The 16130-nt window shown below is 50.9% G+C and overlaps 1 protein-coding gene across 4 annotated transcripts in view; it reads left to right on the forward strand.

Moving 5' to 3' along the window:
• Positions 1 to 562: 562 nt before the first annotated feature.
• CALN1 (calneuron 1) overlaps positions 563 to 16130 on the forward strand; it is a 139533-nt gene continuing 123965 nt past the window's right edge. The window contains exons 1-2 of one of the 4 annotated variants that reach the window (XM_063341827.1): positions 563 to 713; positions 15620 to 15744. In XM_063341827.1, coding sequence (XP_063197897.1) covers positions 15627 to 15744 — 118 coding nt within the window. In that variant the 5' untranslated portion in view covers positions 563 to 713; positions 15620 to 15626. Of the gene's footprint in view, positions 714 to 1721; positions 1849 to 2172; positions 2383 to 3379; positions 3402 to 15619; positions 15745 to 16130 lie in introns of those variants that run through there. The other 3 variants (XM_063341829.1, XM_063341828.1, XM_063341825.1) reach the window with 3 other exon arrangements.

The raw sequence follows: 16130 nt of genomic DNA on the forward strand, positions 1-16130 counted from the left end.
GCTCCACGGGAGGGATTCCTTAGGGGTCGTGGGCTATTTGGGGTCGTGCCCCTTTGCGAGCCGCCCCCGGCAGGGAGCGGAGCCGGGCGGTGGGAGCAGCCGGAGGGGTCTGGTTCCCCCCTCCCCTGCGCGCAGCATCCCGCGGGGGCTGGGGGGGTGGGGTGGGGCGGGATGAGGGGGTGGCTGGCACCCGGGAGCCGGCGAGGAAGGGGTTACGGGGGGGCCCTGCCGCAAGGTGGGCCGCGGCGGGGGGTGTTCCCCGGGCGGGCGCTGCGCCGCCGCCGCCCTGGCCGGGGGCTGCCGGGGGGAGCGCGGCGGGGCCGGGGCTGCGAGGGGCCATGGGGGGCTGAGCCGCAGCCGCGCCGCACTCGGCAGCCTTCTTCGGCGTTACCTGCTTTCATTTCATTCCATTTTTAATTATTTTTTTAATTTTTTTTTTTTTCCATTTTATGGTGGTTTGGGGTTTTTGGTTTGGGTTTTTTTTTTCTTAATTTTTTTTTCTTTTTTTTTTTTTTTTTTTTTTTTTTTTTGGCTCCTCCATCCTCACCGCCCAGATCTCTCCTCTCCTCTCTGCCTCCTCCCTCCATCCTCCTTTGAATAACTCGGCCAGGAGCGATCTGGAGGAGGGAGGGAGGGAGGGAGGGGGGGTGGAAGGGGGGGGGGGGGAAGAGGAGCCGAACAAACCTGTAGCGGAGGAGCCGGCTGGTGGAGAGGTGAGTCCAGGAAGGGGTGAGACCCCCAAAAAGGATGGGGAGCACCGGGGCGGGGGGGGGGGGGTGTCAGCCGCTTCTCCGCGGGGAACCGACCTGTTGGCCGGGGCGGGGGCTCGCCGGCTCTCGGAGCGTCCCCCGCGGGGTGCGGTGGGGTCCGGGGATGGTGATGTCGGGCGGGGGAGGGGGGGGTGGTGTCTGCGAGCGGGGATGCTCATCCCCATTCCCAGCCTGACTTGGTACCCCGTGTCCGTCCGTCCCCCCCCCGACGCGTGGGGTTCGTTCACGGGTGGGTTTATTTTTCACCCCCCCGGCTTGGGCTGTGTGGTGCACACGCGTGTTCGTGGAGCGGGGCACGCAAGTTGCCATGGAGCGGCGTAACATCACTTTTGCTGCCCAGAGAGCCCTTTTTTCTTAATTTCCCGGCCCTCTCCTCCTTCGTGCCGCGGATGATGTAATGAGCGCTCGGTATCTCTGCGGTGTCCTGCTCGTGGGGAGTTAGATAAGAACGAAGAGCCCAGAGCAGGGGGAGCATCCGCCATCTGGTTGAATAGAGGGGGCTTTAATGAATCTGTCAAAAATCAACAAATGTACGCGCCGGAGGAATTTGGCCCCAAACACCTAGTGATGCCGCTGTCGGCAACCAAAAGACTCCCAGAGAGAGTCCTGCCTGTCGCCCAGATGCCTACGAATAGCTTTAATGGATGCAGCCCAGCCTGGTTTTATTTCCAATTATAATTTCAGTCCTCAGATTTAATACACGATTTGCGGTGATTGCCTCCTGATTTCCCCAGCAAAAGGAATGCGTTAAGGAGGGCTGAGCTGTGGGGCTTTTGCTGGTGTCCTGAGCGTGAGCTGTTTCTCCCGTTACTCACCAGCAGCTCAGACCTTTTCCACCCACCAAGTTTTACTGGTTTCCACGTAGCACCTGCATCCCCCTTAGCACGCGCCGCCCTGCGCCGCACTCATTCGCCGCACAAGCTTGTCTCGGCTCTCGGGGGCTTTTGGAGTGTCTTGCGAGTCGTCGGGATACAGACGGGCTCCGTCGGGATATGAGAGCGGGACGAGATCAGCCCTGGGAGCGGCTCGCGGAGGTCTGGCCGGGCTGTGGTTGCCCGTAACTCCAACCCGAGGAGAGGTGCGTGATCCCGTCTCGCTCCATGTGCTTGCCGGACTACAAGAGGATCTCCCCATTGCCCGGGAAATCGAATTTCCCCGTGGTTCAGCTGTAAAATAGCTGCACAAGGCCGTGATTGGCAAAGGACTGGATCACCCAGGTTGCTTACATCACGTAGGCAGCTGCCACCAAAATGACACACTTGATTGAAGGCCAAAAGCACCATATACGTAACTGCCTGTGATTAAGCTCCATATGATGCCTCAGAGCAAGTAAAAACCCCTCCTTCATCTCATCTTGTTTGTAACGAGACAGCCCTTGCAGGGATATCGTTTGGGTCATGTTGTGGCTTTTGGGGGATTTTTTTGTTTGTTTTGATTTGGGTTTGTGGTGGTTTGGGTTTGTTTGGTTGGGTTTTGTTTTGTTTTTTTTTTTTTTGCTTCTGGCTGTAAACTTCCATGACCTGCACCAATCTGCCGCTGCACCCTCGCGCGATGCCCCATGAGAGCCTGGTGCTGTAGGTGTGCTGGGAGCTGGGAATACAGATTTTACCAGGTAAGAGCTCCCAATGCCGGGGTTTTTTTTGGGTTTTGTTTTTTTTTTTTTTCCACAAGGAATATTCCAGCTGGCTTCTTTTGGGGAGGGGAGAGGGTCTTTGCCCGCGTCCTTTCCCCACTGGCATGCATGTCTGGCAGTGCGACTTTATTTCTGGGAAGGGTTTGATAGGGGAAGCTTCAGCTTTTCGGTTTTTGGAGTCTTTGTGGATGCTTAACTGTTTCCTCGTGAGCGTGCGCTGTACCTGTAGATAAATCCTCTCTGCGCTGCACCTGTAGACAGATCTCCTGCCCCGGCTCCGGCAAGGCAGTTTGCATCTCTCCGGGTGAGATCCCAACCGGGTGGGGAGGGTGGGAGACCTGGGCCAAATCCTGCACCGGGTGAAACTTCCAGGTGTAAGGACCGCAGGGGTCTCCTCGGGGAGCTGCAGGAACCGGCTGCTGCTTTGGTAGCGTGTAGACCCCATCTGCTCCTCACAACACCCTCCCTTAACTTTTCGGTGGGGCAGGATGGGGCCGGGCCCCGATCCTGCGAAGTGATGGATTTCATCGGTGATGGATAACACTTCGCGAGCTTTTCCCAGCTGTCGAATCCCAGGGCAAAATTTGTCTTGCAAAAAGAAAAAAAAAAAACAAACCACCAAAACCAAAAACCCCACACCACGTTTAAAGAGAAATAGTTTGCACAAATGCTAATTTAAACAAAATCTCCTTCCTTTCGTGCCTCAGCTGCGTGGGGAGCCGGGCTCGGAGCTCCTCTCTCCGGACTCACCCTCTCTCCGACTTCATTATCACGCAGTTTTTGTCCAATCGTAACGTGCTCGAGGATCATGCTGATGCAGCTTATTCCTACCGTATCGTAATAATATGGGGATATATAAATATAGATGGATATATAAACAACATTTTTGTGGCCACTTGTCCGGGCTTTCCTTCAACAGAGTAAATCCCAGCCCGGTGTCGGGGCGTTTAAATGGCTGGTCCCATGCATCTCACACGGCCTCCGGAAAACCTTCCTCTGTAAGTTACAATGCAATGCAAGTCCTCTCATTTTATTTTGCTTTAAATGACCTCATTTCTAAGCGAAATCATGGCTTGACCCGGAGTGAGATGATAGTGCTGTGCATGTTTTATCTTCCAGAGTTACCGTGAACCGAAGAAAATACCCACCGAGAAACTACTTGTATTAGGAATGCCAGTAAACCTCATTTTAGTCGATTTGTGCACATATAAATTTATCGATCCGGCGTGAAATATGGCAGGCAATCTATTAGGAGACATAAAATGAAACAGGCCGAGCCTTTTCAGAATATGTTGGGAGTGCTGAACGGGTTTGAGAGCGTTCGTTTTTTTAGCCAGGTGCATTGCTAAGGTAAACGGCAGTGATTTTTTATGAGTCCTGTAAACAATACCAAGTCAGTTTTATTCAGTTTTATACGCTCCACAGCTGAAGATATATTAGCTCAGCTGTTAACTGGGGGAAATGATACGTACGGAGAAGCTTTTCAAGACTGGGTAGTCCTTAATTGTATTTTGAACCTGTGAATGTGGTTAGTGTTAAAAGTGTAAGCAAGAAGCGGAAGAAAATACTAGGGATTATGCAATAGCACTTGGGCTATCGTGGAAAGAGGGCAATAGAAACACACTGTTTCACAGGTCTGCTTTCAATTAAAGGCAGTCTACTTTGATACAGGCGCTAAAATGTGAAAATGCTTCTCAGAGTAAAGAACGTTAAGCAGTGGTAATTAAAGCCGCGGTGTGGATTTAGGCTGTTGAACCTGAAGTGCATGGGTAGGGCATGGAAAATGTGGAGAAATGCGGTGGGTGGTTCTGAAGCTGCCCCCTCATTCCTTGAACTTCGGATCTGCTTGTGGAGGCTTACCGGGCATAATTGTATATATACATTTTTACAGCATGATAAAAGAAAAGCTTAAACATCTGCACTGCGTGCTGTCATTAGGTCTGTTCACAGCTGAAGCTTTCGGGCAGCAATATACCTCCCTTTTTCATATGTTACCGAGCCATTTAAGCCGGGCGGAGGGTTCGGATCCACATCGTTCCTTGCCTGCAGCCGTGCCCCGCTGTGTTGGCATCCCAGCAGCGCCGGTGGCTGCCTCCGGGGTGCAGGCGTTGCAAAGCGGGGTGCTGACTCCTTGCCTCGGAGCCCCCAGCAGCGAACCGATGCCCAGCAGTGCTGGGGTGGGGGGGGGATTGTCCTTGGCGGAGGTGCTGGTTTGGGGGTCTCCGAGCCGTCCCTTTGCCTTTCCCTCCTGTATTTCCGTCGTCGTCACGCGTGTTTATTGTAGTTCCTCCCCGTGGTGTCTGCAGAATGGGTTTGGGTGTTTATAAAAGCAGCAAGGGTCAAAATCTGGCTGCTTTGCCTTTCAGATTGGGCATGAGCAGATTCTGGGTGTGCTTGTGGCCATGCGGGGTCCTGGAGGATGCCTGCATGGGGTGACGCAGGTGACAGGACAAGAGGAAACGGCCTCAAGTTGCACCAGGGGAGGTTTAGGAGGGATATTAGGAAAAATTTTTACACTGAAAGGGTTATCAAGCATTGGAACAGGCTGCCCAGGGAAGGGGTGGAATCGCCATCCCTGGAGGGATTTAAAAGCCGGGCAGATGCGGTGCTGAGGGACGTGGGGTCGTGGTGGACTTGGCAGTGTTGGGTTGATGCTTGGACTCGCTGATCTTGAAGTCCTTTCCAACCGAGATGATTCTATTCTATTCTATTCTATGGCAGCGCGGCGGGCACGTGCGTGCAGAGAGAGCATCTGCGTACAAAGAGTTTCCTTGGGATCGTTTTATCCTTGATGCCGGCACGTTAAACAGTAACGTGAGCGAGCCCTAGAAGCTGGAAGCTTGTTCAGTCGAGGGAATGGATGCCGCTGGCATCCTGCACCCATTCCAGTTTGGCTTAATTCCTTCCTAACCTAAATTCTCTTTGCGTTCGTACTCGCCTCCTGCCGGGGGCCTGATTCTGCAAAGAGGTCAGTAGGGCAGCGCCTCGCTGAAGTTAACGAGTTGCAGCGAGCTCGTGCCTTGCGCCGGGATTGATCCACTTTAATGAGGTTTTCTTCATTCTCCTCTACGTGCAGGACCACAGCTGTTTGCGTAGACGCGATGATCATTTTGGAGGGTTATCCAATCCTGCAAAGCCTTAGGCAAACAGCTAAGTAAATAGCCTGTTGGCTTGGATGAGCACTGCTGATGCTTGCAACCTGTCCCGGTGAAGGTAACGGGAGTTTGGCTGTTGCCTCCTCTGAAGGCTGCGGTTCCCCCCGGCCCCGCACCCAGCCCCGAGGGAAGCCTGCCCCATGGGCATGTGTTTGAAGACCCAGACATGTTTGGGATGCTAGTTGGCAAGCTTCTCCAAGGGTTTGGGGACATATCTAGAGGCTACCAAGGATGTCGCAGTAATGTGTTCTTTGACATGTATTTAGCTGTTCATCCTTGATCTTAGATACTCTGCTCTGACCCCTTTTAGAAACTGCAGTTTAACAAAAAAGCCCTCTCTGCGCTATTTTTTTCTGCATATTGGTGACCTCCGCCAGGGCAGTGATTTCCCCATGGAGAGCTGTCGGCACATCAACCATTATGCAAATGAGAGTCCAAATAATTGATCATCCCTGCCAGGTATTAAGGTTGGGAACAGCCAGTCCAAGAGTAAATCCCAGGAAAAACAAGAAAATGAAGTCTCCATAACTGTTTTCAATTATTCAGTCTCGCTGGTTCTCCTTATGTTTCAAGAAGAAACATGCAAATCTCTCCGGGTCTAGCTTGTTTACAGAGTGCTCGTGGGTTTAAAATACAGCCAGCATCACATTTCTGTTGTACATTTCCTTCAAATAAATACTGAAATAAAAATAAGGATGCTGTAATTTGTGCCACCCCAAGAGCTAAATACTGCACTCCAGCAGGAAATGATCATTTTGGTTTCTTGGAACAGCTTTACTATAATCTTCCAAAGACCGGTAGCTCGCAAAGAAAGAAGCGCAGACTTTCTCAACACAGCTCAGCATTCCCTGATAGGATCTGGCTTAATTCTGAATGAAGGTCTCGGATGACGAGGCCCTCCCGAGCACGTGCTGAGACCCTGCTGGGTCCACGGAGTGCTTCAGCGCTTTGCAGCATCAGGGCTCCAGGGCTTACCCCCAGGAGGAGGTCCATTCCTGCCCACCACCATGCACGTAGAGAGGTCATTGCAGGTTTGGGATCTACCTATATACTCTTCCCATAAGCAGCTAAGTAGTGTCGTGGTGGGTGTTGAGCAGCTGCTCTGGGTGGACAGTGCACCATTCGGTGGATGCCCTGGCCACCTTCTTCAGTGGCACTGCGAGTCCTGTGCATCTGAAGGCAGCTGATACCACCAGGGCCAAAGGCTTAGGACAAGAGGAAACGGCCTCAAGTTGCACCAGGGGAGGTTTAGGTTGGATATTAGGAAGAATTTCTTCACCGAAAGGGTTATCGAACATTGGAACAGGCTGCCCAGGGAAGTGGTGGAACCGTCATCCCTAGAGGGATTTAAAAGCCGGGCAGACGTGGTGCTGAGGGACGTGGGTTAGTGGTGGTTTGGGCAGTGTTGGGTTGATGGTTGAACTCATTGATCTTAAAGGTCCCTTCCAACCTAGACGATTCTATGATTCTATACATCCAGTTTTCTGCATGGAGAGGTGCCATGAGCGTAGTGGTCCCTTTCTCACCATGGCCTGTTCCTGGCTTGACAGTAGTTAATAATAACCAGCCTGGTGGTTCTGGAAACTTCTTGTTGGGGTAAGGTCTTCATTTGGGTCACTTGACCCTCTCCCAGCAAGCAAACTGGGATCCTCTTTTAAAATCTGGATCCTCTTTTAAAGCTGGGCCATTGTATGTGTATGAAGACACTTTCTTGGAGCGTGTCTTGGTTTGAATCTTACACTGCGATCCACCTCAATTTGTATGAAAACTCTTCCAGCATTACGGCTACCCTCACCTCTTTAATTACCTTCTGGCTCATTTATATACGTTGATGGCTGCAGTCCTCGTAGCTCCTAGGGAACTTTCTGTAGGAACCATCAGCTCTTGCTTTTAAAAAATAACCCTCACCAGCTGTCCAAAAGCCTCCTTTAAAGAAGAGGCCTGGCAGAAGTTGTATTTATTGGGAGTAATTAATTGTCCTGTGAAAAAAACCTAAATGTTTTGGCATTTCATTAATAATATACAATCAACCAAAAGGCTGTTTGTAGTGTGCTACTTTGTTAAAGCTGCTGTAAAAATTGGCATTATTTATATATTTCATGTTTATAATTACTCATCTGTGACGCACTCGGTCTGTTATGAATAATCCATTGTATATTGTTTTCTTAAATAGGATGCTTGCTCAGTGTGCTGGGGGTGCCAGGAATCGCTGCTAATAATGGCTGTGGGGCTGATTTATGCTTGTGAAGTGAAGGCAACCGGACAGGAGGAAACGAACAGAAGCACGCTGAGAAAACCCTCCTCCAGACGCTCTCGATAAGCAAACACTCAGTGGGTTGCGAGTGGGGGAGAAAACGGCTAAAGAGAGCAGGGAAACAGGTTAGAAATGCATTTTGGGGTGGGGTTAAAGATGCCCAAGTGATGTTTCCTCACCGTCTTGACGTTCTCTTCATCTCGGCTAAAAGCTCTGCGATACGCTGCATCCGACTGCCAACGAGGACCTCGTCACCCTCTGCCATCAGTTAGTTCTCTATTATCTTCTTGTGTTCTTCCACCCAGGGCGGGGGGGGCAAAAAAAAAAAAAAAAAAAAGAGCTAAGTGTTCCAGAAAAAGAGAAATCTGATTTTTTCGTATTTGAACAGCAAGGCCTGTGGAGGGGGTTGGTGTAATGGTGCGAGCGGCTGCGGCGGACGGTCCGAAGCCTCTCCTGCACCGCTGCTCGGCGACGTACGCTCAGTCAAACCGCTCGGTGTTGACTTTGTCCGTGCCTCCGTCTCCTGAGCGCCGGGGAAGCCGATTGCCGGGGGTGGGGGGGGGTGAGCAGGAGGGTTTTAAGGCCCGGGAGGACCGTCGGAGCATCTAATCTGGAAAACGATATATCCCAAGCCATTAGATTTCAGCCCGTTAACTCCAATACTGAGCTTGGTAGCTTGCGCTTGGCTAAAGCGTGTGTTCCAGCTGGTCTTGTCTGGGAGACAGCAATGTGTCACTCCTTCTGGTACTTTGTTCCACTGGTTAATCACCTTCGCCATTAAAAACTCTTGCTTAATTTCCAATTTGCGTGTTTATAGCCTTCAGCTTCCCATCACAGAAGCCCTTCGCCTTGAGATTTTAGAGCTTTTTGGAAGCCTGCGTTGTTTTCCTCTCACAAACTCTTACCGTGGCCTCAAACGGTCTTTTTTTTTGGAAACCCCGGGATGATGCACGCCGCAGGTCCTGGCATCTTGTGGAGGGGCTGAACCTGTAGGAGGGAATGGGAGGCTGGTGTACGCACCCTGCAGCCTCCCCAGGGATAAAAGCTCCGTTTCCAAACTGATTTTTTCATGTTTCCAGGTGAATTATCAGAAGGGGGAATTTGGAGATTTTTGTTGTCCTGTTGACTTGTCTTTTACTTTTTAATATCAGCTCAGTAGCTTTCAAAAACAACGGTGGTTTATACGAAGATGGCAATTTTGGACTAACCCTGGCTAAACGCAAGCCCTGCCACCAGGAGCAGAAAGTGTCTCAGTCGGCAAAAAGAGGGAGAGGGGCAAGCAAAAAACCTTGGGACTGCTGGCTGCGAAAGGGGAGGGTGGGTTTGGGGGCTAAGAGGAGCCTGGGTGAAGAGCTGAAATGCCGGCGGAGTCAGTTATGACGGTTCTTTAATTATGCAGGTTTAAGCCTGTTTGGGAACGGAAAGGGAATATCCCCTTAGCGTGCGATGTGCTTGCCCGGGAGACGCAGAGCTATCAAGCCATTGCAGTCCTCTCCTCCCGGCAGATTGAGCTGAGGATCAGTCTAGGCCCTAGTTAAAAAACAACAAACAACAACTATGGTTTAAAACCGTCCCGCTGTGTTCTCCCATGTTCCGCTTTCAGACAGGAACGGGTATATTTTATACTTGACCTGGCATCCGCAGCTCATCCTTTCCGCCATGCGGTATTCAAAGGCAGCCGTGAAGCTTCAGTCGTTTAGCGCTGCGGTGTCTTTTAAAAAGTGACCTTCCTCTTCTTTTTAATTTCAAATTTTCTGGGGAAGGCGGGGGCGGGACGGGGGGGGGGAAGAGCGCAAAACCATCTGAAGCTCCTGTCGCTTTGTAGTCCCGGAACCTGCAAGTTTGTCGCTCGTGAAGTGCCTCAGTGGCACTTCATCCATTAGGCTTGTCACTCAGACCTTGTTTTCTGCATTTCAGAGGACTTTCTTCCCAGTTTCATCCTTGAGTGCCGAAAATGGTCTAAGGTTTGCAAAGTCCTTTTACCCGTTGATCACCCTGGGGGCCTTTATTGCTGGTATCCCAACCTGGTGTCCATCAGCAAGGAGATCTTCATTTTCTTGGTCATTGTCTGAAATAGGGGAAGATTTTTCTTTAGGTTTATGCCAATAAATAATCGCATACAGCTGGAATGCCGCGTATGGTGCGATGAGGCTGGGGGCACACGTGGGTGTGGAGGGTCAGGGCTGAAAGTGGTCCCTCCTGGGGACCCAGTCTTGGTCCGTACCTGTATCGCCACTAGCAAACGCATCGTGAATCTCACACGCCTGTGTGTTCCCCGCGGATTAAGATCTCACGTTTGCAGTCCATGCGTCCTTGTAAAAGGTATGAAATTAATCTGGATGGATTAATTTGCTGAAAATACCGTGTGTGTAAGTGCTGGGTCTAGCTTCTCATGAGCAGCCCTGCTCCCGCAAAGTGAGAGCGCTCCTGTTTTCCAAAAGTAAAAGCAAAACCTTTTCAGAGGAAGCTTTAGGGCTCACTTGGACTCACAGCCCAATGACTTTGCATTACAGTCTGAGGAAATTTGGCTTCCAAAAACGGTCCGGTGTCTTTACTGCTCTGTGCAGGCTGCAGCAGCGGACTGGGAGCAGGGAGGCTCTTGTCTTTCTCTTCCTGCAATAGTTCTGTTTTATATATAGCCCGAATGTGCCTTTCCGTGTGTTTTGGGGGATTTCGCTTTATTGGTATCAATAGTCAGAAAATACAAACTTCCTCAAAGATTTTCCTCCCTGGGAGGATCTATTTTAGGGCTTTCTTTTAAGGCTCCCTATGCACCAGACCTTATTTTTCTCAATCCCAAGGCGCCCTTCCCTTCCAGGACCCGCTTATATTGATTTTGTAGCTACAGAGAAAGCCATCTGCCTGAGCATGCTTTCATTCCTGTGTCTCTTTACGCACCTGAGTCGAGACTGATTAAACAAGACTTCTGCGCTTTATTGCAGCAGCTTAAATCCTCACACCTCATTACGGAGCCCTCGATGTGCTCCCCTTCCCCTTCCCTGCATCCTCAGCCCTCCTCCCCGCGCCAAAACCACGCTCTTCGGGCCCTTCAGGCTTCCCTTTGCTAGCTTGGGCTCCTATCGCAGTCGAGGTGCCAAGTTTTTGCACAAAATAAAGGGGGAAAAATAATCTTTAAGGCTATTGTTAGCAACAGCCAATGCAGGTGATAAGGGACGAAGTGACTTAGTGCTCTTCCCAGCAGGAGGATTTTGCCAAAGCCACGTGTCTGCAACAAAATGCTTGACTTGTCTTCCCCTAACGATATTGGCTCCAAACACAGAGATGGGGATTTAGTCCATCTCCATCCCTCCCACGCCGGAGAGCACGGGCCGACCGCGACCCCCAGCTGTGACTGCCTCCTGGGGAGAGGGAAGGGACAACGGGCCCGGGCAGCAAAGAAAGCAAAATGTACCAGAACAGCGGTAAAGACTCTTTGGAAAGTCGGTCGTGTCCCCTGCCTGCTGCGTCACGCCCAGAGCACGGAGGAGCAAATCGCCCGGGAATTTCCCGGTTCTGTTTGCTCCGCTCTTCCCTTTGGATCCGGCTAGGTATTACACAGCCTACCTGAAAAGATAATGGCAGTCGTTCAGCTCTGGGGAAAACGAGATAATTTTTTTGGAAGTCACCGCTCTTATTTGCCTGAGATGTTATAACGTTGCTCTGCCCAGGGAGAAGCATCTTTAGCGCCGTTACTTCATTTGATGAATTTTTAAAGGGTTTTAGAGCGAGCTGGGGGACTTTACAGCTACCGTTCCAGTTTCGCTACCATCTGGTTGCTTCATGGATTTTCTCTGTATTCCTGTTGTTTTTTTAGCCCGCTTTCTTAGGAAAATGAAGCTTACGCTGCTGTGCTGCACGTGTGTGCTTGTCCACCCATGTACGTGTGTCTTTTCCCATACTATCAGCTGGAGCCCTCTGCTCAACCTCAGCCAGATTTGTGGGAGAGATGGGGAGCATGATTTTACCCCCTTCCCACGTTTCTCCACCAGCATCATTCCTGCCTGGTCCGTCTGACAACCCGTGGGACGGTGGCTGTGGGGCCGGTTGGCATGCAGGACGGGGACCTGTTAGCCCAGGTCCCAGCCAGCCTGCTGGGCCGCAGCCAGGATCCATCGAATTACAGCTGAATCCAGGATTCCGGCCAGGCATAACACCCAGGCAGGGCTAATGATCCCGGGCGTTATGTGCCCGAGGCTGTAAAACACGGAACAACTCTTGGGCATCATTTTGTGCTGCACGTAGGAGAGAGGTTAGCAAGAAATCTTTTCCAAATTGGTAACTACCAAGGGAGATCCGGGATCAATACAAATTGATCCTGGTTCCATCTTGTTGACTGATACTTAAGTTAAACCTTCCAGCTTTGTCGTTGCGTGGATTTTCAATTGGGTCTGGAAGCCTTTTTAAAAAACATATCGCCAGAGCGGGTGAAGAATGCGAACCGGAGCGAGCGTAGACATGTGAGCATCGTCTAACTGCCTTTTTTTTTTTCCTGACGGCAAATTGCTTTACGAACATCTTATAAATTTCACAAATGTGGTTGTGCTGAAAGGAAAGAGCGAGGCTGGCAGAGCTGCCGCCGGGCGTTCCGGGGGATGTAACCTGCTGGTGAGCTTGGCGCAGAGACGGAAACCTTGGCAAGGTACCATGGTAACATTTCCATACACACGTTTATGGGTTCTTTGAGGGCTTTTTGGTTAAATGTCAATGTTTTCATGATACTATTCAAGGAGATTTCGTTGCTCCAAAATCCCACTATGCCTTTGAAAACTGCTTTCGGTTTGCAAGTCGCTCAGTGGAAAATGTGTGTGTCTCGAGTGCCTCGGAGACGGAGAGCGGAGCTCGCTGCTAGCTGCCTGCTCGGGGGCTTGTTGTGCGGCTCTGCGAAATGGGGCAGGTGCTGGGGCATCTTCCCCCTTCCCACCCAGAGGAGGTGAGCACACGTCAATGCAAATTTAAGACGTGTAAGAGACAGAAAGCTGTCGGCCCCCTGCACTCCGGCACCAGCATCTGACCGAGCGCGCGGGAAGGGTGTCACCGCGGTGCGGGCCGGGTCCCGTCAGCACCCGGTCTGTTACGGATTGAGTTTACCCGGGGTCTCGGCTGGCGCTGGAAGGAGCAGCCATAGGCAAGCTCAAGGTCACCGTATCTCCAACACGGACATTTTGGCTAAATTCGAAATGAGCCTGGACCGGTGTGTCCGTGCTAGGACAGACCTCTTGTTCCCAGTCAGGCATCGGCCACCTATGTATTTCCACGAAGCTTTTGAGGTGTTTCAGCGTAGGATGCTTTGCAAAATGTGGTGCTTTCCTTGATGAGCCCTCCCACAGCCTGCACCTCGCAGTGCCCCCTCTTTGCCGTGGTCTCCCCACCCCCGCCCCACCGCCCCGGTGCAGACGGCTCGGTTTTGGCAGCAGGCTCTGGTCTGCAGGACGCCGAGCGCTCCCAAAGCACGGCTGCGCATCACTGTTTGGACATCTGGAGCTGCTGCCGGTCCGTTTCTGAGCATCTCTTGTTAAAACTGGAGGCAGGCTGAGAGCTGCTGGAATTCGGCCGCTCTGCAGGGTTTCCGTTGAATAATATTGCATTTTTAAAAATAATACTATACCTAGGCGGTAGAATTTAATACAGGATTTCTTGCTCTGGGATATCACGCGGGTCATCCCCCCCCCCGCCGCTACTAAAACGCATTACAGCATCCCAGGTGGGAGCAGTTCAGCCCTCAAGGGAGATGCATTGTCATTTTTTTTTTATTGGTTGTAGAAGCTGAGGCACAGAAAGTGATTTCTGAAATGCTTTAGTGCACTGAAGTGCATGGCTTGCGGCTGCTCCAATAGCGTGTGGGCTCAGGGAGCGTGAGGGGCCGAGCTCCCTTTGCCCAGGGGCCGGTGCCACCATCCGTCCCCAGCCCCAGGGGCTCATCGCATGCTGCTTTCGCAGGGCGAGCTCCGCCTGGGCCGTTGCAGGTGTTAGATTTCTAAGTCCCTTCAATTTAATAGGGTTTTGAAAAATCAGTGTAATTGCTTTTCCGTCGGGCATGTGATTATCAAGAGAAAACGTGGATCGGTTGCTGCCCAAATCCTTTGTGGTGGGACTGGGAGCTGGAAGTGTCTCTCCAGCCCTGCTTGTCGGGACCTAGAGCGGTCCCAAAGCCGGCATCGCCTGCGTGTCTCCCTCTGGGTAGGTAGAATTCCCCTCTTAGTGCAGAGCAATATGTCAGAGCGAGCAATATATCAGAATGAAATACATTAATTGGCAAGTGCTGGGAAATTACAGATAGGCTTAATGAAAAATAAAACCTTGTTTACGGTTTCTAATGTGCTGCTGAAGAAAGTGGCTCCCAAATAAAAATACTTAAAATTACGATTAGGATTTATTTACATAATTACTGCGAGAGAAATTCTAGGTGCGTGCTGAGCAGTGCGAGAGAAACCTCATGGCTTTTCTTCTTCCCTTTCCTGTGTCTCGAGGTTAGTTTGCTCTTGGTGAGTCTATTAAAGCTTTTACTAACTCGGTGAGGCAAGAAGGCATTTGTTACAAACTTAATGAAATATGTGTATATACATTTGTTTTATTGACTGTGGTAAGAACATATGGCTGAGTAAGAGACAGATCATCCTTGTAATTGTAGTGTTGGCTGGAGAAGGATTCAGTAGGTGGCACTTATCTCTTTATGGCAGAGCAAGCTGATGTCCCGGCGTGGCTGGAGCGAGAATGCCCTTGGAGTTTGTTTCCAAGGGGCTGTGTCCCCCGCTGGTGTTGAGTGAGATCTGCCAAAGTCGCCGTATAAGTTTATATTAATGGCCCATTCCAAGCCGTGCTGCCCAGCGCGTCCTGGCCGCCTTCCAGCCCCTGCGGAGACCCCGGGCCAGATCCTCGGCCGATGTCTGGGTGGCTCTGTTGACTCTGCTGATTTATGTCTGCTGGAAACGTACAGTATAAAACGCAGTAGGCCCATGATGGGGCCGCGCTGATTGAAACCAGCCCAGGGTATGACAAATCTTCCTCTTAATATTTCAATTGACTTTGGCAATCTCGCCTCTTTCTTGTGTATCCTAAATCAATGTGTAAGTGCTGCTGACAGTAATTTCCACTTTTGTCTGTGCAGATGGCTGCCCTTCGCTAGGCTGCGGTGTTTATACCTGCTAAGTTTGCAAACACTTTTCTGCTACAGCCTCCCATCGAGCAGTATTTTTCCTTAGCTGTCATAGTTGCGAGATGAAAACGTTCTTTGTTGGGCCCTGCTCGAATGTGAATTTTCTTCTCGCGGCGAGGGCCACTGACATCGGGAGCGGAGGCACCAGCGCGACGTGGGTCTCGCTCAGCAGGGATGCTCCGGGCCCGGGGGGCTGGACCATCTCAGGGGTCTCAACGCTCCGGCGCGGGGTCTGAGAGCTGGTGTCCAGACCCTCGCGTGGCTTTGAAAGTCCTGCTGCTGGATGCTATGACTTTTTAATTGCATGTCTATGTAGACCCCTGTGCACTATGTAATTAGTATGAAATAGCAAATCTCTAGGCTGAATGCAGCAGAACGAGTGCTAGAAACTCATATTGTCCTAAGGCACTTCTGTTCTGTCTTGTTCGGCATAAGGAAGAAGCTGCTGCTTTTTTGTTTGTTTATTTAGCTCCTGTCTTAGGCACTAAATAAAATCTGCAACCCATCAGTCACGCGCCCGACTTCAATGCACGTTCCCTGGTGTAGGATGCTTTGGTCCAGCTACTCTTTCAAGGCAGGCTATTGTACTCTTCAAACAAAACAAAGACAAATAATGAAAATAAACCTTTCTCTTCCTTTTTCTCTTGGGCCCAGGGAGAAGATGCCATTCCACCATGTAACAGCTGGCTTGTTGTACAAAGGCAACTACCTGAACCGCTCACTCTCCGCTGGCAGCGACAGTGAACAGCTAGCGAATATCTCCGTGGAGGAACTGGATGGTGAGCAACGCCCTTGCAGTTTTCCAAAGGGGGCTGGGAGCAGGGAAAGGCTCGTTTTCACCTTCTCTGCGGCGTTGTCAGTGCAATAACCGGCGGTATTCTCGGTACTCTCCCCGTGAAGCAAGGAGCAAAAGGCAGGTCAGAAGCGAGATGGCTCAGCAGATCAGGGACAAAGAAGAGGTCCCCGACCAAAGTTACGCTGAGAGCTGCAGACTGATTTTAGCCTCAGATTTTGTCCTTCTGCCTAGAAATAAGGCAGCTTTTTGAAAGACAAAGGCTGCTTTTTATGGGCAAAACTTTGCAAGAGGAAAAAGTTAGGCTAATGTCTTTTTATAAAGATGTCTTTAGCCTTTCCTGGGAACCTGCAGAGCTGAATCTGTCTTCCT

The sequence above is a fragment of the Chroicocephalus ridibundus genome, chromosome 7, assembly GCF_963924245.1.
Source record: "Chroicocephalus ridibundus chromosome 7, bChrRid1.1, whole genome shotgun sequence".
In the NCBI taxonomy this organism is placed as follows: Eukaryota; Metazoa; Chordata; class Aves; order Charadriiformes; family Laridae; genus Chroicocephalus; species Chroicocephalus ridibundus.